A 27253-nucleotide genomic window follows, 5' to 3' on the forward strand; every position below is an offset into this window, starting at 1 on the left:
TAACCTGCACATCTTTGGACTGTGGGAGGAAACCGGAGCACCCGGAGGAAACCCACGCAGACACGGGGAGAATGTGCAAACTCCAGACAGACTGTGACCCAACCCGGGTCCCAGGCGCTGTGAGGCAGCAGTGCTAACCACTGTACCGCCGTGTCGCCAACAGATAGTAAAATAAGGGAGTACAATTTTTAAAAATCCATTTCCTATCTCTGTCACTGAAAGCCGATTCAGTGCACCACAGTTTGGAACATATTCCAATGCACTAAATCTATATTTGAGATGAAGCTGAAATCATGCTGTTTGAACTTTCCCAACATACTGTATATTATCCAACATTTATATAAAACATCTACTCAGTTTCACTATACTCCATTAAATCCTCAATATGAAGGAAACAGATAGTTTTTATCTAGAAATCAAATCTTTCTCTTCAATAATATCAAACCAGGGAGGATTAATGATTCTAATTGGAATTTAATGGAACCCGGTCAACTGGAAAAATATTTAGGTGCTCGATTCGCCCCTTGGTTAGGTTGAAAGGATACAGTTTGGGAAGACCTATTAAAAACATGGACAGTAATCTGAAGCGTAACCCTCAGAGAAATTTCATATTTTAAAGACTTATTTTATTCCCTGGTTTTATTATCATCTCATTTTAAATGAAACCTCACAAAATAGACGTATTTCATTGCAGAATGTTATTAGGAAGGCGGCAAAAGAGATTTTACATCTGCCTAACCATATTGCTGATGACATTTGATGTGCCAAGACTAGAGATGGAGGTTCAGCCTTACCGAAATTGGAGAGGGTGGTGCCAATTGCAGTTTTTAAGAAATGATTTACTTTTAAAACTAGAAATGAATCAGTGGTGTTGGCATCATTCCAATTTAGCGGTACAGATTTAGATACCAAGTGTAACCAGTTGAGAAGTCTCCGGGTCATCAGGGAAGTCGAGGATAGAGAGGATCTTGTCAAACAGCATTACGGTTTGGTACGGCAGTTGTTCCATTTCTGACCAGAAAGCTCTGCAGCGGGTAGTCAAAACTGCCCAATCCATCATCGGCATCCAGGACATTTATCACAAATGCTGTCTGTGGAGATATCTCCGCATCACTAGAGATTCCAGTCAGAGACTGTTTGTTCCCCTGCCATCTGGGAGGCGCTACAGATGTATTTGAGCCTGTATGACCAGTTACAGGAACAGCTTCTTCCCCAGCGCTGTTACCCAGCTGAACTCCGTCCTTTAACATATCCTCAGGCGATGGGTATTGTGCAATACACATGTATACACTTAATGTTTGAGGGCAAATCAACATCTGGCACGTGGGAGGCTTTCAAGTGTAAGTTGATAGGGATTCAGGACCGGCACATTCCTGTAAGGATGAAGGATAAGTATGGCAAGTTTTGGAACCTTGGATAACGAGAGATATTGTGAACCTAGTCAAAGAGAAAAAGGAAGCATTTGTCAAAGCTAGGAGGCTGGGAACACACGAAGCAAGTGTGGAATACAAGGAAAGTAGAAAGAAACTTAAGCAAGAAGTAAGGAGGGCTAAAAGGGGTCACAAAAAAGCATTGGCCAGCAGGATTAAGGAAACTCCCAAGGCTTTTTATACATATATAAAGAGCAAGAGGGTAGCCAGGGAGAGGGTTGGCCCACTCAAGGACAAGGGAGGGAATCTATGCATGGAGCCAGAGGAAATGGGCGAGGTATTAAATGAGTACTTTGTGTCAGTATTCACCAAAGAGAAGGACTTGGTGGATGTTGAGTCTGGGAAAGGGTGTGTAGATAGTTTGAGTCATGTTGAGGTCAAAAAGGAGGAGGTATTGGGGTTCTTGAGAAACATTAAGGGAGACAAGTCCCCAGGGCCTGATGGGATATACTCCAGAATACTGAGAGAGGCAAGGGAGGAAATTGCTGGAGCCTTGAGAGAAATCTTTGTATCCTCACTGGCTACAGGGGAGGTCCCAGAGGGTTGGAGAATAGCCAATGTTGTTCCTTTGTTTAAGAAGGGTAGCAAGGATAATCCAGATAATTACAGGCCGGTGAGCCAAACATCAGTGGTAGGGAAATTATTGGAGAGGATTCTTCGAGACAGGATTTATTCCCACTTGGAAATAGGTGGACGTAATAGTGAGAGGCAACATGGTTTTGTGAAGGGGAGGTCTTGTCCCACGAACTTGATCGAGTTTTTCGAGGAAGTGACGAAGATGATTGAGGGCAGGGCAGTGGATGTTGTCTACATGGACTTCAGTAAAGCCTTTGACAAGGTCCCTCATGGCAGATTGGTGCAGAAGGTGAAGTCACATGGGATCAGAGGTGAGCTGGCAAGGTGGATACAAAACTGGCTCGGTCAAAGAACACTAAGAAGTCTCACAACACCAGGTTAAAGTCCAACAGGTTTACTTGGCAGCACTAGCTTTCGGAGCCCCAAGCTCCTTCCTCAGGTGACTCACTCACCTGAGGAAGGAGCTTGGGGCTCCAAAAGCCAGTGCTGCCAAATAAATCTGTTGGACTTTAACCTGGTGTTGTGAGACTTCTTACGTGCTTCCCCCAGTCCAACACCGGCATCTCCACATCATCGGTCAAAGAAGACTGAGGGTAGCAGTGGAAGGGTGCATTTCTGAATGGAGGGCTGTGACAAGTGGCGTTCCTCAGGGATCAGTGCTGGGACCTTTGCTGTTTGTAATATATATAAATGATTTGGAGGAAAATGTGACTGGTTTGATTCGTAAGTTTGCGGACGACACAAAGATGGATTTGTGGATAGCGATGAGGACCATCAGAGGATACAGCAGGATATAGATCAGTTGGAGACTTGGTCAGAGAGATGGCAGATGGAGTTTAATTTGGACAAACATGAGGTCATGCATTTTGGAAGGTCTTATACAGATAGGAAATGTACAGTAAATGGCAGAACCCTTAAGAGTATTGATAGGCAAAGGGATCAGGGTGTACAGGTACACAAGTCACTGAAAGTGGCAATGCAGGTGGAGAAGGTAGTCAAGAAGGCATACAGCATGCTTACCTTCATCAGCCGGGGCACTGGGTTTAAAAATTGGCAAGTCATGTTGCAGCTTTATAGAACCTTAGTTAGGCCACACTTGGAATATTGTGTTCAATTCTGGTTGCCACACTATCAAAAGAATATGGAGGCTTTCGAGAGAGTACAGAAAAGATTTACCAGGATGTTGCCTGGTATGGAGGGCATTAGCTATGAGGAGAGGTTGGAGAAACTTGGTTTGTTCTCACTGGAACGACGGAAGTTGAGGGCCGACCTGATTGAAGTCTACAAGATTATGAGAGGCATGGACAGAGTGGATAGTCAGAAGCTTTTTCCCAGGGTGGAAGAGTCAATTACTAGGGGGCATAGGTTTAAGGTGTGAGGGGCAAGGTTTAAAGGAGATGTACGAGGCAGATTTTTTACACAGAGGGTGGTGGCTGCCTGGAACTTGTCGCCGAGGCAGGTAGTGGAAGCGGATATGGTAGTGACTTTTAAGGGGCGTCTTGACAAATACATGAATAGGATGGGAATAGAGGGATATGGTCCACAGAAGGGTAGGGGGTTTTAGTTCAGACAGGCAGCATGGTTGGTGCAGGCTTGAAGGGCCTGTTCCTGTGCTATAATTTTCTTTTAGAACCATAGAACCATAGAAAATTACAGCTCAGAAACAGGCCTCTTGGCCCTTCTTGTCTGTGCCGAACCATTTTATGCCTAGTCCCACTGACCTGCACTTGGACCATATCCCTCCACACCCCTCTCATCCATGAACCCGTCCAAGTTTTTCTTAAATGTTAAAACTGACCCCGCATTTACCACTTTATCCGGCAGCTCATTCCACAGTCCCACCATTCTCTGCGTGAAGAAGCCCCCCCTAATATTCCCTTTAAACTTTTCTCCTTTCACCCTTAACCCATGCCCTCTGGTTTTTTTCTCCCCTAGCCTCAGCGGAAAAAGCCCGCTTGCATTCACTCTATCTATACCCATCAAATTTCTTTGACTATTTCTTTGACTATTGGCATGATTTTATAATGACGACTTGCATTTGCTTTTTTCTTTGTATCTTGGAGCCTGCAAGCTCTCTTTCCGTTGTATTTGTGCACTATACAATGACAAAATTGAAGTGATTTGGACCCGCCAAATGCTTTCCATCAAAAAGCAGGTCATGAAGAAAGTCCAATTTTGGGTTGGCATCAATTTTAAGCTCACAAATGGTCCACCTTAAATTACCAAGGAATTGGCATTTCCTACTTCCTCGACCTGGTTTCTAATCACTGGCTGAACTTTAACTTTTGTAAAAGCACAACCTCAGAATTAAGGGACAATCCTTTAAAACAGAGATGAGGAGGAATTTCTTCAGCCAGAGAGTGGTGAATCTGAGGAACTCTTTGCTGCAGAAGGCTGTGGAGGCCGGGTCATTGAGTATCTTTAAGACAGAGATAGATAGGTTCTTGATTAACAAGGGGATCGGGGGTGATGGGGAAAAGGCAGGAGAATGGGGATGAGAAAAAATCAGCCATGATTGAATGGCGAAGCAGACTCGATGGGCCGAGTGGCCTAATTCTGCTCCTATGTCTTATGGTCTTAAGGAGTCAAATTTTATTAATACTCTGATTAGAAGTAATGCATACCCGGCAAGAATTTTTTTAGCATTTGGAAAATCCGGAGGTCGTGAATTATGCTGAAGTTGCAACTCCGTGAATGAAACGATTGGACATATTTGAGGCTCTTGTCCTTTTGCCAAAAATGCCAGAATCCTCAGACACAATAAGATCTTGCATCAATTGGAGGAGTATGCACACACACATCATTTTAAAGTTATTTCAGGACCCCCAATAAGAACGGCCGATAAAACAACTGTATAAACCTGACATGCTGATCACCAATGGGAAAGAAGTTGCGGCTGTTGATATCACAACAAGATTGAAGATAACATGAATTCTCTGGAAAAAGCATGGGATGAAAAGGTTAAGAAGTATCAACATCCAACTAAAGAGATGAAACAACTGACAAGTGGTTCTGCTGTGAAGTTTTTTGGGTTTATTATAGGTGCCAGGGAAAATGATAAACACAAAATGACCTGATGTTGAAATTCCTCAATATCCAGAAATTTAAATCGTTTGTGGAACAAATCTGCTGACTGGCATTGTTACAGACGGTAAAAATGTTACAGATTTTTACAGACAAATGATGTTGCCTTATTGTTAACCACTTTTAATTCTTTTTTTCTTTTTGTATGTTTTGACATTTTATATGCTGATTTGTATATCTTGATCTTGTTTCTTTTCTTTTTTTAATTCATATTTTATTGAATAAAGTTTACTCTGTAATTTTATAATATATGCAACATCAAAACACACATGAAATGATGAGGGATTTATACCATTGTCAAGAGGCGTGTCTCATTAGCTCTGCATTACCCCGATTGGTTTTATTCTGCAGTTACAAAGGCACTAATTTAATATTTACAATTTTATTTTTTTAGCCCTGGATGGGTCGCCGGCATCGGAGCATCGGGACCCTCCCGATGCATCCTCTGTCAGAACACCGACATGCCCTGCCCCTGAACGACCCTCCCCCCCACCCCCTTGGCAGAGATTCCCCCCCCTGCCCAAGCCAATCACACCACCCCCCCATACAGAGCTCCCCTCTTGACAAGCACCCCCCTTGCAAAAGCCCCCCCATCATGTTAAATACCTCTCCAGGCCCCACCACCACACATGCCCCACCCCCTTGGCACCGTCCATGGTGCACTTAGGGCACGCAACCAGGCACTGCTACGATGCCAGGTGGGCATGCCAGTGTGGCATTGCCCAATTTGCACTGCCCAGATATTCCCCCAAATCACCTGGTGGTTTCTTTGGCCTCTGATTCCACCGCCCCCCCCCCCCTCCCCTCCCCTCCACCCCCCCCCCCTCCCCCCTCCCCACCAGCGTGGTCCAAGCACCTGGTCCCCGCTGGTGAAGACCAGCAGTGATTCTCGTTGGTGTGATGTCTCAACCGTACCGAACCGAACCCAACAATCATATTGCAATGTGAGCAACTCTATGCAATTAGCCTTCACCCTCTTTCTGGTCACAAAACCATTCACGCCGGCAAAACAGGGCCAGGAAGATAGCAATACTTTCGTCTCGCAAGCCTATCTTCCCAGCTCACCGCGCTGATCGAGCGGCAAGTCAAGCCGGTAAGATCACCCCCTGTATCTTTCTTTCACACTCAGACTGAACCAATCAGCCTTATTCTTGAGGCAGATTTGACAGAATATAACGTCTTCTGGCTGATCAAAAGGAAAGAAGAAATTCTTAGTTTAAACAGTTGCTGCTCGCTACACAGATTCCACAAGCGTTTAGGTGAATACAGTATTCATTTTGAAATAAAGGTCCAGTCACGATAGAGTTGTGGAACACCTCCGCTCAGTCCACAAGCATGACCCTGACCTTCCGCTTGCTTGCCATTAGAATTCACCACCTTGCTCTCACACTCACATTTCTGTCCTCGGCCTGCTGCAATGTTCCGGAGAAGCCCAACACAAGCTGGACAAACAGCCCCTCATCTTCCGATGAGGCACTTTACAGCCTTCTGGATTCAACACTGAGTTCAACAACTTCACATCCTGAACTCTCTCCTCCATTTTGATTTGTTGTTTTTTGCCGAGTGCCAGTCTGCATCTTGTTTTTGTTTTTTTGCTTCCAGACAGAGCTGTCCTTTATCCTGCCATTAACACTTACTCTGGACCAATGCTTTGTTTCTTTACTATAACCATTACCTCTCCCTTTGCCTTTTGTTCCGGGACATTTTTGTCATTTAATCTCACCCGCCCTCTCACCAATCCCTGACTTTCCCTTTTGTTCTACCTGCCCCTCCCCCCTTTCTCAGCAGCATCAAACCCATCACATTTCTCCCTCTCTTTCGTTTTGAAGTAGAGCTGCATTGGACATAAAAAGTTATCTTTGTTTCTCTCTCCACAGATACTGCCAGAGCTGCTGTGATTTTCCAGTTCTTTCTGTGTTTATTTCAGAGCTAACTGTAGCAGTGGGAAAAACACTATTTATTATGCAGATAAAATAAATGTCCTTCATCAGCTTTTGTGGATCATTTCAGTGGAAATGTGCTCTCCCAGGCACAAAGAGCTTCAGCCCACTGGAAGCAAAGTCATGAGACTGTCCAGTCCAGCAGAAAGAAACCCCCCGACCCTCCCACTTCACCAACTGTCAGAATGAACATGGTTCAGTCCTGGGTGTGATTAACAGCAGCAATACCAGCAGAATCCAACCCCCGTCATCACTTGTGAACTCGCTGGTGTTTCAGCAGGTGAGATGACTGAATGAATCCCTTCCCACACACACAGCAGGTGAATGGTCTCTCCCCAGTGTGAACTCGCTGGTGTGAGAGCAGATAGTATGAATCACTGAATCCCTTCCCACACAGAGAGCAGCTGAACGGTCGCTCCTCAGTGTGAATGCGTTGGTGGGACATCAGTGCCCAAGAACTTTTGAAACCACTTCCACAGTCAGAATATTTAAAAGGTCTCTCCTGGGTGTGGGTGACTTTGTGTTTCAGCAGGCTGGATGACTGAGTGAATCCCTTCCCACACACAGAGCAGGTAAATGGCCTCTCCCCGGTGTGAACTCGCTGGTGTTCCCGCAGGCTGTCTGACCATTTAAACTTCTTTGAGCAGTGCGAGCAGCTGAACGGTCTCTCCTCAGTGTGAATGCGCTGGTGGGCCTTCAGATTCTCAGCACGTTTGAAGCCACTCCCACAGTCAGGGCATTTAAAGGGTTTCTCATTGCTGTGAGTGAGATTGTGTTTCATCAGGCTGTGTGACCGAGTGAATCCCTTCCCACACACAGAGCAGGTGAACGGCCTCTCCCCAGTGTGAGCTCGCTGTGTAGCTGCAGTGCGGATAACTGAGTGAATCCCTTTCCACACTGAGCGCAGGTGAACGGTCTGTCCTCAGTGTGAATGCGCTGGTGGACCATCAGTTCTCTAGACCTTTTGAAGTCGCTCCCACAGTCAGAGCATTTAAAGGGTCTGTCCCGGGTGTGAGTGACTTTGTGTCTTAGCAGGTAGGATGAAGCAGTGAATCCCATCCCACACTCAGAGCAGGTAAACGGTCTCTCCCTGGAGTGAACTCGCTGGTGCACTCGCAGGTTGGATGATGTTTTAAATCTCTTTGTGCAGTGAGAGCAGCTGAATGGTCTCTCCTCGGTGTGAATGTGCTGGTGGGACACCAGTTTTCCAGAGCTTTTGAATTCACTCCCACAGTCAGAGCATTTAAAGGGTCTCTCCAGGGTGTGAGTGACTTTGTGCCTCAGCAGGTGGGATGAATGAATGAATCCCTTCCCCACACAGAGCAGGTGAATGGCTTCTCCCCAGTGTGACTGCGTCGATGAATTTCCAGCTCAGATGGGAACATGAATCCCTTTCCACAATCCCCACATTTCCATGGTTTCTCCATGGTGTGGGTCTCCTTGTATCTTTCCTCATGTATTGATACAACACGGGTACAATCTCTCCCCGCTGTGAATGCTGCGATGTATTTTCAGGCTGTGTAACTGGATAAAGTTGGTTCCACACTCAGTGCACTGGAACACTCTCACTCGGGTATGTTTATGTGTGTCGGTGCTTTTCCAGCCACACTGATGTTTAAAATCTTCTGACGCAGACAGAACAGAGAAACATTTCTCCTTCTAGATTCAAAGGCTGATGATATTCAGGTCCGGATGAATTGAGTGACTCTGTCAGATATTGATGTGAAGTTTGATTTAAGATTTCTGTCTGTAAACCCTCATCTTCTGATATCCTGTAAAAGAAGTTTACAAAATTCACCACTGTCAGTGCAGGACAGAAATTCAGAACAGACAATTCTAGTTTCTATGGAACATTCTTTCCTCCCTCATTCCCCAAAAGCTGTGAATCTCCATCCCACACACTCTCCCTCCATTCTCACTCTGCTGTATCTAATATTCACCCTCCCAATTCTCCTGAAGGTCCTGATTGAAGCTGATTGACAGATCCATGCTCACGGCTTCCTGTCCTAGATTGAGCGAAAAACCGCACCGACCTCCTCAGAAGACAAACACGGGACACGGTGGACAGAGTACCCTTCGTCGTTCAGTACTTCCCCGGAGTGGAGAAGCTACGGCATCTCCTCCGGAGCCTTCAACATGTCATTGATGAAGACGAACATCTCGCCAAGGCCATCCCCACACCCCCACTTCTTGCCTTCAAACAACCGCACAACCTCAAACAGCCATTGTCCGCTGCAAACTACCCAGCCTTCAGGAGAACAGTGACCACGACACCACATAACCCTGCCACAGCAACCTCTGCAAGACGTGCCGGATCATCGACACGGATGCCATCATCTCACGTGAGAACACCATCCACCAGGTACACGGTACATACTCTTGCAACTCGGCCAACGTTGTTTACCTGATACGCTGCAGGAAAGGATGTCTCGAGGCATGGTACATTGGGGAAACTATGCAGACGCTCCGACAACGGATGAATGAACACCGCTCGACAATCACCAGGCAAGACTGTTCTCTTCCTTTTGGGGAGCACTTCAGCGGTCACGGGCATTCGGCCTCTGATATTCGGGTAAGTGTTCTCCAAGGCAGCCTTCACGACACACGACGGCGCAGAGTCGCTGAGCAGAAACTGATAGCCAAGTTCCGCACACACGAGGACGGCCTCAACCGGGATATTGGGTTCATGTCACACTATCTGTTAACCCCCACAGTTGCCTGGACCTGCCGAGTTTCACTGGCTGTCTTGTCTGGAGACAATACACATCTTTTTAGCCTGTCTTGATGCTCTCTCCACTCACATTGTTTTGTTTCTTAAAGACTTGATTAGCTGTAAGTATTCGCATTCCAACCATTATTCATGTAAATTGAGTCTGTGTCTTTATAAACTCTGTTTGTGAACAGAATTCCCACTCACCTGAAGAAGGGGCTTGGAGCTCCGAAAGCTTGTGTGGCTTTTGCTACCAAATAAACCTGTTGGACTTTAACCTGGTGGTGTTAAACTTCTAACTGTCCTGTCCTGGACACAGCTGGAAATCCCCTTGCAGGCGGCCAGACAGATATATGTCTATCTGACTGGACTAACAATGTGTGGAATGTACAGACTGGGGGAACAATGGGTGGGGGCGGGGCTCCCGGGTCCGCGCGCCTGAACCTGGAGACGTCGCCGCGGAGCAGAGCGATTGCTATTGGCTGATTCAGGCAGGGCTCCATTGTGCCGTCACAATGACTCAGGGGGGCGTCCCCAGCCCATAGTGTCCCATTGGCAGCAATGTCACTGGTTCCAGAAACAAAACACTGCGGATTGGACACCAGCTCAGCGCGGCTGGCGGTCAAAGCCCCGCCCACCCCCACGTGGGCTCGGGTTCGTCTACATGAGGCAGATTGACCAATGACAACGCGTGGAGGACCGGATGGGCATTGGTCCTCCAGCCAATCAGAGTCGGGGTCTTGTGTCAATTCCTGCACGGAGCTTCCTCCATTGTTGCCCAGCAAAGCTGCTACTGTTCTCTCTCTGAGTGAAGATTGAGCTTCAGACAGACTAAAATTTCTTCTATCATCAACATCTGTGAGTTAAACGCTTTCTTCCCCCCGCCCCTTTCCATTTCTTTTCTCATTCTGGGGAAAAATTGGGGCCTTGGAGCAACTGAAGGGAAAGGAAGTGAATCCAGGGAGGCTGCAGACTCTGGAAAGGTTGGCCCAGGTTTCTCTCTCTCTTAAAGACATTGACATCCTTTGCTCCCTCAGCTTGACACATTTATTTGTCTGGTTAAAAGGATGGTCTGTTTCCTAATGTTGACAATGAAAGGGCTGTTTTCCCCAGGTGATGTCTGACTTTTAAGGGAAGAGTAAATTAATATTGTACACATTAATCATAGAATCCCTACAGTGCAGAAGGAGGCCATTCGGCCCATCAAGTCTGCACTGACTACAATCCCAGGCTCTCTTCCCGGAACCCCTCAGATTACCCTGATAATCCCCCTGACACGAGAGTCAATTTAGCACGGCCAATCAACCTAACCCACACATCTTTGGACTGTGGGAGGAAACCGGAGCACCCGGAGGAAACTCACGCAGACACGGGGAGAATGTGCAAACTCCACACAGACAGTGAACCGAGGCCGGAATTGAACCCAAGTCCCTGGCACTGTGATGCAGCAATGCTGTATCTAATATTGTAAGAAGTCTCACAACACCAGGTTAAAGTCCAACAGGTTTATTTGGTAGCAAATACCATAAGCTTTCGGAGCACAGCTCCTTCGTCAGATGGAGTGGATATGTGTTCTCAAACAGTGCAAACAGACACAAAAATCAAGTTACAGAATACTGATTAGAATGCAAATCTCTATAGCCAGCCAGGTCTTAAATGTACAGACAATGTGGGTGGAGGGAGCATTCAACACAGGTTAAAGAGATGTGTATTGTCTCCAGACAGAACAGCTAGTGAGATTCTGCAAGTCCAGGAGGCAAGCTGTGGGGGTTTCACAGATGTGATAAATAATGAGGAGCAAAGCCTCAGATTACAACAGGATGCAAATGGGTTGGTTCGATGAACAGAGCAATGGCAAATTCAATTTAACCCTGGAAAGTATGAGGTAATTCATTTTGGGAGAACTAACAAGATAAGGGAACATACAATGAATGGTTGGTCCCCAGGAAGTACAGAGGACCGGAAGAATCTTGGGGTGCATTTCCATCAGACCCTGAAGACAGCAGGATAGATTAATGAAATGGTTCAGAAGGGATTTTGGATACTTCCCTTTGTTAGCCGAGGCATCGAATATAAGAGAAGGAGGTTATGATGGAGTTATGCACAATGCACACAGCTAGAGTACTGCGTGCAAATCTGGTCACCACACAAGAACAAGGACATGATTGGGTCCTGGCGACTTGTCCACCCTGAGCCACTGAATGGGAAAGAAGTGAATCCAGTCTGTACATTCCACACATTGTTAGTCCAGTCATATAGACATAGATCTGTCTGGCAGCCTGCATGGAGATTTCCAGCTCTCTGTGTCTGGGACAGGAAGCAGTTCGCATAAATCTGTCAATCAGTCTGAATCAGAATGTTCAGGAGAATTGGGGGGGGGGGGGGGGAGGTGAGTATTAGATACAGCAGTGTGAGAATGGAGGGAGAGTGTGTGGGATGGAGATTTATAGCTTTTGGGGAATGAGTGAGGAAAGAATGTTCCATAGAAACTAGAATTGTCTGTTCTAAATTTCTATCCTGTACTTACAATAATTACTTTTGTAAATTCCTTTTACAGGATATCAGAAGGTGAGGATTTACAGACAAATACCCAGAACAAACATCACACCAACATCTAACAGAGTCACTCAATTTATCGGGACCTGAATATTATCGACCTTTGATTCGAGAAGGAGAAATGTTTCACTGTTCTTTCTGCTTCAAAAGATTTTATAGATCAGTGTGACTGGAAAAGCACCGAGACACACACACACCCCCAAGTGAGAGTGTTCCAGAACACTGAGTGTGGAAAGAGCTTTAACCAGTTACACAACCTGAAAATACATCGCAGCATTCACAGCGGGAGAGACTGTACCTGTGGTCTGTGTGAGATTTAACTGATTGTTTAACCTGGAGAGTCACAAGGACACCCGCACCATGGAGAAACCGTGGAAATGTGGGGACTGTGGGAAGGGATTCAAAGCTCCATCTGATCTGGAAACTCATCGACGCAGTCACACTGGGGAGAGACCGTTCACCTGCTATGTGTGTGGGAAGGGATTCAGTCACTCATCCAGTCTGCAGAGACACCAGCGAGTTCACACCGGGGAGAGACCGTTCACCTGCTCTGTGTGTGAGAAGGAATTCACTCACTCATCCGACCTGCAGACACACCACCGAGTTCACACTGGGGAGAAACCGTTCACCTGCTCGCAATGTGGGGAGGGATTCACTCGGTTATCCAATCTGCGGACACACCAGCGAGTTCACACTGGGGAGAGACCGTTCATCTGCTCTCAATGTGGGGAGGGATTCACTCAGTTATCCCACTTGCAGACACACCAGCGAGTTCACACTGGGGAGAGGCCATACAGCTGCCCTCAGTGTGGGAAGGGATTCAGTCATTCATCCACCCTGCGGACACACGAGCGACTTCACACTGGGGAGAGACCGTTCACCTGCTCTCAGTGTGGGAAAAGATTCGCTCAGTTATCCACCCAGCTGGCACACCAGCGCATTCACACTGGGGAGAGGCCCTTTACCTGCTCTCAGTGTGGGAAGGGATTCAGAGTTTCATCCCACCTGCTGAGACACCAGCGAGTTCACATTGGAGAGAGGCCGTTCACCTCTCAGTGTGGGAAGGGATTCAGAGCTTCATTTGCCCTGCTGAGACACCAACACGTTCATGAATGATATTCGGGGTTGAATTTTGCTGTTGTTGTCTCTGCTCTCAATTACATCCAGGACTGCGTTTTGTTCATTCTCACAGTTGGTCAATGGGGAGGGTCAGAGGGTTTCTTTCTGCTGGACTGGCCGGTCTCACGACTTTGCCTGCAGTGGACTGATGCTCTCTGAGTCTTGTTGCGAATACCTGGTTTTAAATTTCACAAGGGTAACAGAGTTCAAAGAATCAAAGAAACCCGACGGTGCAGAAGGAGGCCATTCGGCCCATTGACTCTGCACCGACCACAATCCCACCCAGGCCCTATCCCCATAACCCCATGCATTTAGCTTAGCTGGCCCCCCTGATACTAAGAGGCAATTTAGCATGGCCAATCCACCTAACCTGCACATCTTTGGACTGTGGGAGGAAACCGGAGCACCCGGAGGAAACCCATGCAGACACGATGGGAATGTGCAAACTCCACAAAGAAGTGACCCAAGCCAGGAATCGAACCCAGGCTGGAAGTTGAGAGATATTTAGTCAGAATTTCTGTTTGAAAGCCCCCAAATGCTCATCCAATTTCCTTTGTAATTGTTTATTGTCTCCACTTCCTCCACCCTCGTAGGCAGCGAGTTCCAGATCATTACCATTCGCTGCATCAAAATATTCTTCCTCACATCCCCCTCCTGCATCTCTGAGCCAAAATCTGCGTCCCCCTCGTCCTTGTCCCATCAGCGAATGGGAACAGCTTTTCTTTGTCCACCTTATCTAAACCTGTCAGAATCTCGTCCACCTCTATCCAATCTCCCCTCAACCTCCTTTGCTCCAAGAGGAACAATCCCAGCCTGACATTGACAATAAAGAACAAACTAACAGAATATGTTAATACCTGAAATTACCTCAATGTTTAATTTCTGTTTTAAAGATATTGTGAATATATTGTCCTGGACAATAAAGGAATTGGAATAACTCACCTTGGGTGTGGTTGAATGGAATATATCAATCTGGAATCCACCTACAGTCTAGTGAAAGTCTGGAATGTGTAGCTAGAAATCCCTCCCTAACAGCACTGTGGGTGTACTTACACCTCAGGCATTATAACAGTTCAAGAAGGCAGTGTTGGCGCTGATCGTGGCCGAAGCAGCTACATACAGCCACATATTCTGTTATAATTGAAGGACAGCAGATTGAATGTGAGGCATTATGGGACTGGACTATCTTGACCACATTCCTGTGACTGCTCAGTTTCTGCAATCACGGACCATTAAAACTGCTTAGCAGGGCCCCGACAGAGGACCTGGTGAGAATATTTACTCAGAATGAGTTAGAGTTAAACTTATTCCAGGACTGGCTGGTTTCAGCTGGTGAGATACCTGAATCTGTAAAAAGGGGGTCTGACCAATCAACAAACGATGATAGGTAGTTGGTTCTCAGGCATTATTTAAATTATTTTATCATAAATTTGTGACCCGGTAGTTGGTGAAGTGACGGTATACTCCAAGCAGCACTGGAGTGAAAAGCAGACCTCTGAGCGTACATTCTAATTGTTACAATCGTATCCAAGCATGGATAGGATTATAACCAGAGCTCGAGTGGGGACCGGACAGGTCTCTTACCTGCTATTTGGAAACTAAGAACAAGAAACTTATCGATACAATGATAAGAGAATAGAGCCAACGTTTTGAGTCTGGATTATACTTCAGAAGAGCTCTTATGAAGGGTGATCCAGACTCGAAACATTGGCTCTATTCTCTTTCCACAGATACTGTCAGACCTGCTGAGACTTTCCAGCAATTTCTGTTTTGTTTCAGATTCCAGCATCCGCAGTATTTCACTTTTATGATGAAATGATTAGTTCTGATTGGAATCCCCACGACCCTCCCACTAAACAGAGGGAGTGGTGGCAAAGGGAGAAAAAGGATAAGGATGATAAAGTCTGGGTTCTGATTCTCGAGCCCATGTAGAATTAACAAAATGAGTGAACCAGTTTATAAAGAACAGAAGTTACCCATCCCTAACAAAAACTGATCAAATTAAAATAATTAGGTTGAGGAATATAACAAAAAAAATGACGTTTAAAAAAGTTTGTTTTGTTGTTACTGAACTGTATTGTTGTCATTTTGTTGTTACCACACTGTATTCACCTCAATGTTTGTGGAATCTGTGTAGCGAGCAGGAATTGTTTAAACTAAGAATTTCTTCTTTGATTTTGATCAGCGAGAGGACATTATATTCTGTGAAATCTGCCTCAAGAATAAGGCTGATTGTTCAGTCTGAGTGTGAAAGAAAGATACAGGAGGCGATCTTACCGGCTCGACTCGCCGCTCGATTAGACCGGTGAGCCAGGAAGATAGCGTGCGAGACTAAAGGATTGCTATCTTCCCGGCCCGTGTTTTGCCGGCTTCATTCCCAGAAAGGGAGTGAAGGCTATTTGCACAGAGTTGCCTACATTACAATGTGATTGGTGGGTTCAGCATGGCTGCTTCCCCCACTCGCTGGCGAGACGTCACATCGCCGAGAACCACTACTGGTCTTCACCAGCAGGGACCAGGTGCTTGGGCCACACTGGGGGTGTGGGATCGGAGGCCATTGAAGCCACCATGGTGGTCAGGGGCAGTGCCCATTGGGCAATGCCACATTCAGTACCCTCCTGGCACCCTGGCAGTGCCCAGTTGAGCACCATAAGTGTACCATGGGCAGTGCCAAGGGGATGGGTGGGGCTTAGTGGAGGGGTATTTATAATGACTGGGGGCTTATGCAAGGAGGGTGGACGCCAAGCGGCGAGCTTTGCATGGGGGAGGGTGATCGGGTGGTTGAGGTGAATCTCTGCCAAGGGGAGTGGATGTGCACGGGGGGGCATTCAGGAATTGGCCACGGAGGGGGCATCATGGTGATTGAATGAGAAGTGACCTTAATTGAGGTACAATTAATGAATCAGTCGTTATAGGAAAAGACTGAGTTTTTATTTGCTGTTAAAATGTAAAATCTTAATTGCTGTGTATGTAACGAATGTGCAATGAAGATACATTTTTAAAGTTTATTTATTTGTGTCACAAGTAGGCTCACATTAACACTGAAATGAAGTTACTGTGAAAATCCCCTAGTCACCACACTCCGGCGCCTGTTCGAGTTACATGGAGGGAGAATTTAGCGCGGCCAATGCACCCTAACCAGCACATCTTTCAGACTGGGGAAGGAAACAGGAGCAGCTGGAGGAAACCCAGGCAGACACGGGGAGAACATGCCGACACCACATGGACAGTGACCCAAGCCGAGAATCGAAACCAGATCCCTGGCGCTGTGAGGCAGCAATGCCAACCACTGTGCCACCGTGCCGCAGCTGGCGTAGTGTACTGGCGAGAGAGATCTTCAAACTCTGATTAGCCTCAACATTTGAAACTGTGTGAATAAGGGGATTGTATAGAATCAGATAAAGGGATAGTATGAACCAGTTCTCTTGTATTCCTGTCTAAGATAATGAGAGAAAGTGGTGTCAGTAATTGAGGATCCAATTCAATTAATCTGGTGACTAAATTGACCAATTGTCATGTTACAACAGGCCCAACTCTGACGTGTGGTAACGGTCACTTTGGGGATAAAAGTAGAGGTTCTGAAGGTTTTCCTTGTGAACCAAATTCTGAAGCCTCCCAAGGCCGAGTTCCAAGGAAATTACTGTCAGAGAAGGAGCCAGAGAGGGTTACTCTTCTACAAAGTTTATTTATTAGTTACAAGTAGGCTTACATTCACGCTGCAATGAAGTTACTGTGAAATTCCCCGAGTTGCCACACTCTGGCGCCTGTTCAGGTACACTGAATGAGAATTTAGCATGGCCAATCCACCTAACCTGCGCATCATTGGGCTGTGGGAGGAAACCGGAGGATGCGGAGGAAACCCATGCAGACATGGGGAGAATGTGCAGACTCCACACAGACAGTGACCTAAGCCAGGAATTGAACCCGGGTCCCTGGCGCTGAGAGGCAGCAGTAACCACTGTGCCACCATGCTCAGTTGTTCAGTCAACCTTTTTCATTCAATAAACTTCTTTTTAAATTTACTGTCCAGAGAATTCTGCCTTTACCACAAAGAGGTCAGAGAACAGATAAAGAGAAACCATTTGTGTCCAGAACATTGTGAACATCCTTTTACTCTGGTTGTCTTTGATCCTCAAGTCATTTTCTGTTTGTTTTAACCATGTTCTGTTTCATTAATAAACTTTTATCAGTAAAAATATTTGATTTTTCTGGATTTTTCCTGATGAGATTGATGCACTTTAGGGAAAGTGGGTGAGAGGGGTTGGCAGGCTCTTTAACAGAAAGTGAGTCCCTCTAAGGTAATTGCCAAAGGAGCCAGAGGGGGAGATGAGATTTTATTTTATTTTTTGACACAGCGAGTTGTTCTGACCTGCCTGAAAGCAGATTCAATAGAATCTTTCCAAAGGGTAAAGACTTGAAAGGGAAGAATTTGCAGGGCTGTGGGGAAAGAACAGAGCAGTTGGATGAATCAGAGAGTCCTTTCAAAGAGATAGCAGAACATGATGGGCTGAATGGACTCCTCCTGCAGCCTGTCAATCTCAGCCTCCTGCTTTTGTGCAGGTTAGAAGAGCAGATTTCAGTGCAGCCTCTTCCCTGTATCTGTATTTAAAGAGACAGGTTTCTCTTTTGTTCTCAGTGACTGATATAACAATTGGTTGGAGGCCCATTTCCCACTCAGTCCTCCAGCACCTTCCTGTCTCTCTATTAGTGCGATGCCCAGGGCAGTTTCCCAACTGGGGCGTAGGCCCCATTATTCTCAGCTAAATTCAGCCCTCAGCTCCGTCGCCTGGCTGTCATTGACACCAGCAATAGAGAGACCGAAAGGTGCCACAGGCTCTAATCGGAAGTCGAAACGTGCGGCTTTAAATGAACTGTTAGGATCTCTGATGATCAACAATTTTTAAAAATGAATTCTGAACCCAGTAAACAAATTAAAGATTCACACAACAAAACTTCAAGTTTTCTGATGTTTACTCCAACAAACTGGAGGCAACAATGATTAAACACTTTTTTATAGGGAACATAGCCCTTAAACTGTAAAATTAAACTTTGCCCTTTTACTCTTAACACCATTAAATATCCCCTCAATGGATATATTTTACCCTGCCTTGGAATGTTGACACTCTTTCTCCAAAAACCAGCCCAAAGTGATTCTTTACTCCTCAAGGGTTTATTTCCATTGTTTTCCTTTTCCAGTCTGGCAACCTTTAATCCCAGAACTTCATTCACAGTGATGGTTCTCCTGGACATTTTCCCACTAACACAAGCAAGGCGAATCTTCCAGCCTTGTTTCACAATTCTCAGGAATTTGTGACCAACATTCAACATCGGAGCAGAAGTCGGCCATTTGGCCCTTTGAGTCTGCTCCCCCATTTATTTAGATCATGGCTGATCTGTTTGTGTTGAGTTCCACATTCCCGTTCTACACCCGATATTTTTGATTCCCTTATCCAACAAGAATTGGTATAAAGGCAAAATTCTGCTGTTGTTGGAATCTGAAACAAAAACAGAAAATGCTGGACAATCTCAGCAAGTCTGACAGCATCTGTAGAGAGAGAATAGAGACAACATTTTGAGTCAGGATTACTCTTTGTCAGAGGTGAAGACAAGGAAAGTCGGACAAAATTGGGAAGCAATCTATTAAACCTCCTCTGAACCACTTTCAATGCATTTGTATCATTTCTTAAATAGGAGACAAAGCTGCACCGAGTGTTCAAGATGCAGTCTCAGCAACGCCCTGTATAACTGAAGCAGAACATCTTTACTCCTGTGGTCAATTTCTCTCATAATAAAGGATAACATTCCATTTGTCAGAACTTTGATTTATTTGAACTAAGATTTATGGGGGTTCTCTTGTTTACAAAAACCTCCCTCATCGTAAATCACACCAGGTTCCAGTGTCTTGACCATGTGGCAAGAAAGAACACTTTAAATGGTGAATTCAGAAAGTTTATTAATCATTAAAAATGTAACAAGTCAGAAAGATAAAAAAACAGAGCGTCGATTAACAGTTAATAGAGAAAGTTTAACATTAACAATTGAACAGACTTCTCTCCATCCCTCTCAGACCAGGACATGAAGTGACCGCTCCAAAAACATGGATAACTTGTAAAACCAACAGGTCTCAACACCTCTCTGGAAACATCTCTCCCTCCACCTCTTTCTACCAAATTGCCTTCTCAAGACCACTTTTTTATACTTTAAAAATGTCAAAAGACCATCTTAGCCAATTCCCATAAATCTTCAATTATGAACTAAAATATACACGAGTTTTCAGGTGATTGAAAAACAAATGAACTGTCTGCTGAAAGGGTTAACTTTTCTACAGAACCTAAAGGGATGGGGAGTGAGCAGCAAAAACTTGGCACACAATTACATCACTTTACACAAGTTTAAAACAAAACAAATCATTTTAAACTTCATCTCTTAAATTTTTTGTTATATTCCTCAACCTAATTATTTTTATTTGATCAGTTTTTGTTAGGGATGGGTAACATCTGTTCTTTATAAACTGATTCACTCATTTTGTTTATTCTACATGGGCTCAGAGAATCAGAACCCAGACTTTATCATCCTTATCCTTTTTCTCCTTCTGCCACCACTCCCTCTGTTTTGCGGGAGGGTCGTAGGGATTCCAATCAGAACTAATCATTTTATCATAAAAGTAAAATACTGCGGATGCTGGAATCTGAAACAACAACAGAAAATACTGGAAAATCTCCGCAGGTCTGACAGCATCTGTGGAGAGAGAATAGAGCCAATGTTTCGAGTCTGGATGACCCTTTATAAGAGCTCTTATGAAGTGTCATCCAGACTCGAAAGATTGGCTCTATTCTCTAATCATTTTAATCGATAAGTTTCTTGTTCTTAGTTTCTAAATGGCAGGTAAGAGACCTGTCCAGTCCCCACTCGAGCTCTGATTTTTCACTGGCCATGCTTGGGTAACCATTAGAATCAAGTTTTGATTAGTCAGACCCCATTTTTAGAATCCAGGTTTCTCAGCTGCTGAACACCAGCCGGTCCTGCAATAATCTCATAGAATCTCTACAGTGCAGAAGGAGGCCATTTAGTCCATCAAGTCTGCACCAACCACAATCCCACTGACCCTATCCCCATAACCCCACGCATTTACCCTGGCTAGTCCCCCTGACATGAAGGGGCAATTTAGCATGGCCAATCCACCTAACCCACACATCTTTGGACTGTGGGAGGAAACCGGAGCACCCGGAGGAAACCTACACAGACACGGGGAGAATGTGCAAACTCCACACAGACAGTGATCCAAGCTGGGAATCGAACCCGGATCCCTGGACCTGTGAGGCAGCAGTGCGAACCACTGTGCCACCCCAGTTTAATTCGAACTCATTCTGAGTAAATATTTTCACCAGGTCCTCTGTCGGGGCCCTGCTAAGCAGCTTTAATGGTCCATGATTGCAGAAACTGAGCAGTCACAGGAATGTGGTCAAGGTAGTCCAGTCCCATAATGCCTCACATTCAATCTGCAGTCCTTCAATTATAACAGAATATGTGGCTGTATGTAGCTGCCTCGGCCATGGTCAACCCCAACACTGCCTTCTTTCACTGCTATTATGCCTGAGGTGTAGGTACATCCACAGTGCTGTGAGGGAGTGATTTCCAGCTACACATTCCAGACTTTCACTGGACTGTAGGTGGATATCAGATTGATATATTCCATTCAACCACACCCAAGGTGAGTTATTCCAATTCCTTTATTGTCCAGGACAATATATTCACAATATCTTTAAAACAGATATTAAACATTCCCATTTGATTTCAGGTATTAACATATTCTGTTAGTTTGTTCTTTATTGTCGATGTCAGGCTGGGGTTGTTCCTCTTGGAGCAAAACATGTTGAAGGGAGATTTGATAGAGGTGGACAAGATTCTGGCAGTTTTAGAAAAGGTGGACAAAGAAAAGCTGTTCCCGTTAGCTGAAGGGACAAGGACGAGGGGGACACAGATTTATGGTTTTGGGTCAGAGATGCAGGGAGGGATGGGAGGAAGAATATTTTGATGCAGCGAATGGTAATGACCTGGAACTCGCTGCCTACGAGGGTGGAGGAAGTGGAGACAATGAACAATTACAAAGGAAATTGGATGGGCGTTTGGGGGGTTTCAAACAGAAATAGTGATTCCTAACTTCCTAACACCCTGTCACTCTGTGATCCTTGAGAAATTTGAAACCATGTATTCGCAACAGACTCAAAGAGCATCAGCCCACTGGAGGCAAAGTCATGAGACCAGCCAGTCCAGCAGAAAGAAACCCTCCGACCCTCCCCATTGACCAACTGTGAGAATGAACAAAATGCAGTCCTGGATGTAATTGAGAGCAGAAACAATAACAGCAGAATCCAACCCCTGGAATCACCCGTGAACTTGTTGGTGTCTCAGCAGGTGGGATGAAAGACTGAATCTCTTCTCACACTGAGAGCAGGTGAACGGCCTCTCCCCAGTGTGAACTCGCTGGTGTATCTGCAGGTTGGATGAATCACAGAATCCCTTCCCACACTGAGAGCAGGTGAACGGCCTCTCCCCAGTGTGAACTCGCTGGTGTGTCCGCAGGTTGGAAGACTGACTGAATCTCTTCCCACACTGAGAGCAGGTGAACGGTCTCTCCCCGGTGTGAACTCGTTGGTGTTTCCGCAGGTTGGAAGACTGAGTGAATCTCTTCCCACACTGAGAGCAGGTGAACGGCCTCTCCCCAGTGTGAATGCGCTCATGGACCGGCAGGTCGGAAGATCGAGTGAATCCCTCCCCACACTGAGAACACGTGAATGGCCTTTCCCCAGTGTGAACTCGCTGGTGTTTCTGCAGGTTAGATAATTGACTGAATCCCTTCCCACACTGAGAGCAGGTGAACGGCCTCTCCCCAGTGTGAACTCGCTGGTGTCTCCGCAGGGTGGATAAATCAGTGAATCCCTTCTCACACTGAGAGCAGGTGAACGGTCTCTCCCCAGTGTGAACACGCAGGTGTGTCTGCAGCTTAGATAATTGACTGAATCCCTTCCCATACTGAGAGCAGGTGAACGGCCTCTCCCCAGTGTGAACTCGCTGGTGTATCTGCAGGCTGGATGACTCAGTGAATCCCTTCCCACACTGAAAGCATATGAATGGTCTCTCCCCAGTGTGGCTGCGCCGATGAGCTTCCAGCTGAGATGGGGCTCTGTATCTCTTGCCACAGTCCGCACATTTCCATGGTTTCTCCATGGTGCAGGTGTCCTTGCCGCTCTCGAGTGGACAATTAGTTGAAACTTCGTCCACACACAGAACAAGATTACAGTCTCTCCCCGCTGTGAATGGTGTGATATTTATTCAGACTGTGTAACTGGTTAAAGCTCTTTAGTCAGTGCATTGGAACACTCTCACTCAAGTGTGGCAGTGTGTCGATGCTTTTTCACTCACACTGACATTTCAAATCTTTTCAAATTGACAGACTGGACAATCATTTCTCCTTCTGGATTCAAAGTCCGATGATATTGAGGTCCCAAGGAATATGATTCTGTCACGTCAAGACGTGACATTTGAGATTTCGGCCTGTGATTCCTCTTTCAATATCCTGTAAAATGAGTTTCCAAAAGTTATCAGTGTCAGTATAGGATATAAATTCAGTGCAGACAATTCTAGTTTCTATGGAACATTCTTTCCTATTTCAGTCCCAAAAAGTTGTAAATCTCCATCCATATCTGTGGATTCTATTTACAAATGAAAGTGGATGGGCACTTGAACGAAATAAACTTTCAGGAGAATGGGATATAGAGTGGGAATGGGACTGGAATATTATACAGAGAGTCAGCATGGACTCGAGTTACCGAATGGATTCCTTCTGTGCTGTAATGACTTTATGATTGGAAATGTATAACATCGCTACAGCATTATATTACAATGCAAGAAATAATAAATGTATTTTATTACAGAAATATAAATAATGTGTCTAATCTGGGTACCATATAATAACACTAGACATATCTCTGTCCTATATTAATGTACTGTCCCCTTAAATGTCAGCCATCTCCTGGGGAAAGCTGCCCTTTAATTATGAACATTAGGAAAGAGACCATCCTTTTAGACAGACAAATAAATGTGTCAAGCTGAGGGAGCAAAGGATGTTTACCAGGCTGATTCAGGGAATCGCGGGACTGATGTAGGAGGAGAGACTGACGAGGTTAGGATTGTTTTCGTTGGAGTTCAGATGAATGAGGGGGGAGTCTCAAAGAGACTTATAAAATTCTAACAGGTCGAGGCAGGATAGATGCAGGGAGGATGTTCCCGATGGAGTCCAGAACCAGGGGGCACAGTCTGAGGATTCAGGGCAGACCATTTAGGACGGAGGTGAGGAGACATTTCTTCACCCAAAGAGTGGTGAAGCTGTCGAATTTATTACCACAGGAAGTAGTTGATGCCAAAACATTGAATGTATTGAAGAGGTGGCTGGATAAAGCACTTGGGGCGAATGGGATCACAGGTTATGGGAAAAAGCAGGATTAGTTGGATGATCAGCCATGATCGTAATGAATGGCGGAGCAGGCTCGAAGGGCCAAATGGCCTCCTCCTGCTCCTATCTTCTATGTTTCTATATCAAAGAACAAAGAACAAAGAACAGTACAGCACAGGAAACAGGCCCTTCGACCCTCCAAGCCGTTTGTATCCCTCCATTCCCAGGCTGCTCATGTGACTATCCAGGTAAGTCTTAAACGATGTCAGCGTGTCTGCCTCCACCACCCTACTTGGCAGCGCATTCCAGGCTCCCACCACCCTCTGTGTAAAAAACATCCCTCTAATATCTGAGTTATACTTTGCCCCTCTCACCTTGAGCCCGTGACCCCTCGTGATCGTCACTTCTGATCTGGGAAAAAGCTTCCCACCGTTCACCCTATCTATCCCCTTCATAACCTTGTACACCTCTATTAGATCTCCACTCATTCTCCGTCTTTCCAGGGAGAACAACCCCAGTTTACCCAATCTCTCCTCATAGCTAAGACCCTCCATACCAGGCAACATCCTAGTAAACCTTCTCTGCACTCTCTCTAACGCCTCCATGTCCTTCTGGTAGTGCGGCGACCAGAACTGGACACAGTACTCCAAATGTGGCCTAACCAGCGTTCTATACAGCTGCATCATCAGACTCCAGCTTTTATACTCTATACCCCATCCTATAAAGGCAAGAATACCATATGCCTTCTTCACCACCTTCTCCAACTGTGTTGCCACCTTCAAGGATTTGTGGACTTGCACACCTAGGTCCCTGTGTTTCTATACTCTGGATGGCTCTGCCATTTATTGTATAACTCCTCCCGACATTATTTCTTCCAAAATGCATCACTTCGCATTTATCCAGATTAAATTCCATCTGCCACCTCTCCGCCCAATTTTCCAGCCTATCTATATCCTGCTGTATTGCCCGACAATGCTCATCGCTATCCGCAAGTCCAGCCACCTTCGTGTCATCCGCAAACTTGCTGATAACACCAGTTACACCTCCTTCCAAATCATTTATATATATCACAAATAGCAGAGGTCCCAGTACAGAGCCCTGCGGAACACCACTAGTCACAGACCTCCAGCCAGAAAAAGACCCTTCGACCACTACCCTCTGTCTCCTATGGCCAAGCCAGTTCTCCACCCATCTAGCCACTTCTCCTTGCATCCCATGAGCCTTAACCTTCTTAACCAACCTGCCATGTGGGATTTTGTCAAATGCCTTACTGAAATCCATATCGACAACATCCACGGCCTTTCCTTCGTCAACCATTTTTATCACTTCCTCAAAAAACTCCACCAAATTTGTAAGGCACGACCTCCCTCTTACAAAACCATGATGTCTGTCACTAATGAGATTGTTCCGTGTCTTTATCAATGTCTTTAAGAGAGAGACCTGGACCAACCTTTCCAGAGTCTGCAGCCTCCCTGGATTCACTTCCTTTCCCTTCAGTTGCTGCACGTCCCCAATTTCCCGCAGAATGAGAAAAGAAACTCACAGATGTTGGCCTCTTTTAGGTCAAACTCCCAGATGTGGATTTCTTTTTGTTTATTACAAATACATTAATACAAAACAATTACAAATACACAAAGAACAAATGTGAAAAAAATACATTACCAATGGCTAACGCCATCCATTTATCAGTTACTACCTTCCATTTCGGAAGGGTTCATCGTCAATTACAGTTTTCCAGGGCATTGCCCTCAAAATACACCTCCATTTACAAATCATAATCTACAAATCTACAAACATTAACAACACTACAACTGTACACAACAAAAAATAAACACTGAAGCATAAGGGCACCGTCCCCTGGGTTTGTCCACCTGCCGGGGGATGCAACCCTCCAGTGGTACTCATATCCGGGGGTTACACCTTACGGATGTTCAGCCGGAGGGGGGAAATGGGGAAACCACCCCGCCTACTCAATCCGGACTGCCTTCCGGAATTTCAGCCGGGGCGGTGGGAGAGTCTCTCCAGGGTACTCAGTTCGGGCCTGCCTTCCCAATTTTTCTCCCGGAGAATAAAAATCCCTCTGGTGTTACTATGTCCGGGGCTTCACCACCCAGAACTTTCCCCAAGTGGATGTCACACCCCCCGGGGGTGACTTTATCCAGGGGGGGATGCCCCCCAGGCCACAAATAACGCAAGAAAATAGACGGGGGCCGGAACAAACCACCAACTACCATAACAGGAAAACCACATATTACAATAACAAACAATCCATGAACAACCATACAATTGTGAAACATTTCGGAGGCATCGCCTTCCAGAGCTTCGCCCATCAACATTCCACCGTCCGAAGTCGACAACTCTCAACTACAGTCCTCCAAAGTCCACCACTCCGGGCCAGAACTTCCAAAATCACACCCACTGGGGCTGCACCGTCTGGGGTCACACCTTCCGCGGCTGAACCTTCCGAAACCATAGTTCCCAAATGGCTCCTCCCTGGCTTGGGTCTTCCGTGATTGCATCTACCTGGGCCACGCCTTTCAAGGCACAGGAATCCCAGCGAGAGCAGCATTCAACAAGCCCCAGCCGAAACAAAAAGTTCCCGCACAAGTCACGAACCCAAGCACTTGAAACAGAAACTTCACGCCGACCAAGGCGTTCCTCCCAGCGGCCACATTTCCAAAAGCTCACCGCAAGGCGCGCATTAAGCCCGCCTTGAACTCCTTATCCTCTGCCCGCCCCCTGCCTAGAGCACACTATACTGGCCAACACGCAAAGCGAACGGCCAATATGGTGGACTGGCTGGACAATCCAATCTTTCCCACTCACAGATGTTGGAGACAGGAGGGAGTTTCAGTCTGTCTGAAGATCAATCTTCATTCACACAAAGCCCGCGCTCTGATTGGCTGGAAGACCAGAGTCCTTCTGGTCCTCCAACTCTTCCCATTGGTCAACACCTCAGCATGAAGATCAGAGGGTGGGTTCTCCCCCGCACATGCACAGCTTCCCCTCTCCCTTAGACATGCGCAGTCCCGGGCCGGGAGGAGGGGGAGATCACCGAGTGGCTTCTCACTCTGGCTGGAGCCGGCAGCCGGTTGCCTGGAAACCTTGGCTCGATGTGGTGTGCAGCGAGGGGAACAATGGGTGGGGGCGGGGCTCCCGGGTCCGCACGCCCGGGCCTGCGCACTGGAACCCGGAGACGTCAACACGGAGCAGAGTTATTCCTATTGGCTGATTCAGGCACGGCTCTATCGTGGTGTCACAATGCGGACATTGGCCAATGAGCTTCAGAGTGAAACTCCCTCCTCTGGGCAACATCTGGGAGGAAATCAATGTTTCCCCCTTTCCATTTCTTTCCTCATTCTGGGGGAAATTGTGGACTTGCAGC

At 46.2% G+C, this 27253-nt stretch overlaps 3 protein-coding genes across 3 annotated transcripts in view; 1 reads left to right on the forward strand and 2 right to left on the reverse strand.

Annotated features, from left to right (window-relative positions):
* LOC144485737 (uncharacterized) overlaps nt 1-27253 on the reverse strand; it is a 138546-nt gene that overhangs the window by 12049 nt on the left and 99244 nt on the right. The window lies entirely within an intron of this gene.
* On the forward strand, nt 10402-14351 carry LOC144485741 (uncharacterized). The gene is made up of 2 exons (XM_078203846.1): nt 10402-10598; nt 12298-14351. Exon 2 carries the CDS (start codon nt 12657-12659, stop codon nt 13410-13412), a length of 756 nt encoding a protein of 251 aa, XP_078059972.1. The 5' UTR covers nt 10402-10598; nt 12298-12656; the 3' UTR covers nt 13413-14351.
* The window catches only part of LOC144485746 (uncharacterized), a 28956-nt gene continuing 23503 nt past the window's right edge, over nt 21801-27253 (reverse strand). Inside the window, exon 4 of the mRNA XM_078203851.1 lies at nt 21801-22586. Within this exon, the coding sequence (XP_078059977.1) occupies nt 21801-22586 (786 nt within the window). The remainder of the gene's footprint in view (nt 22587-27253) is intronic.

Source organism: Mustelus asterias, unplaced genomic scaffold (assembly GCF_964213995.1).
Source record: "Mustelus asterias unplaced genomic scaffold, sMusAst1.hap1.1 HAP1_SCAFFOLD_216, whole genome shotgun sequence".
NCBI lineage: Eukaryota > Metazoa > Chordata > Chondrichthyes > Carcharhiniformes > Triakidae > Mustelus > Mustelus asterias.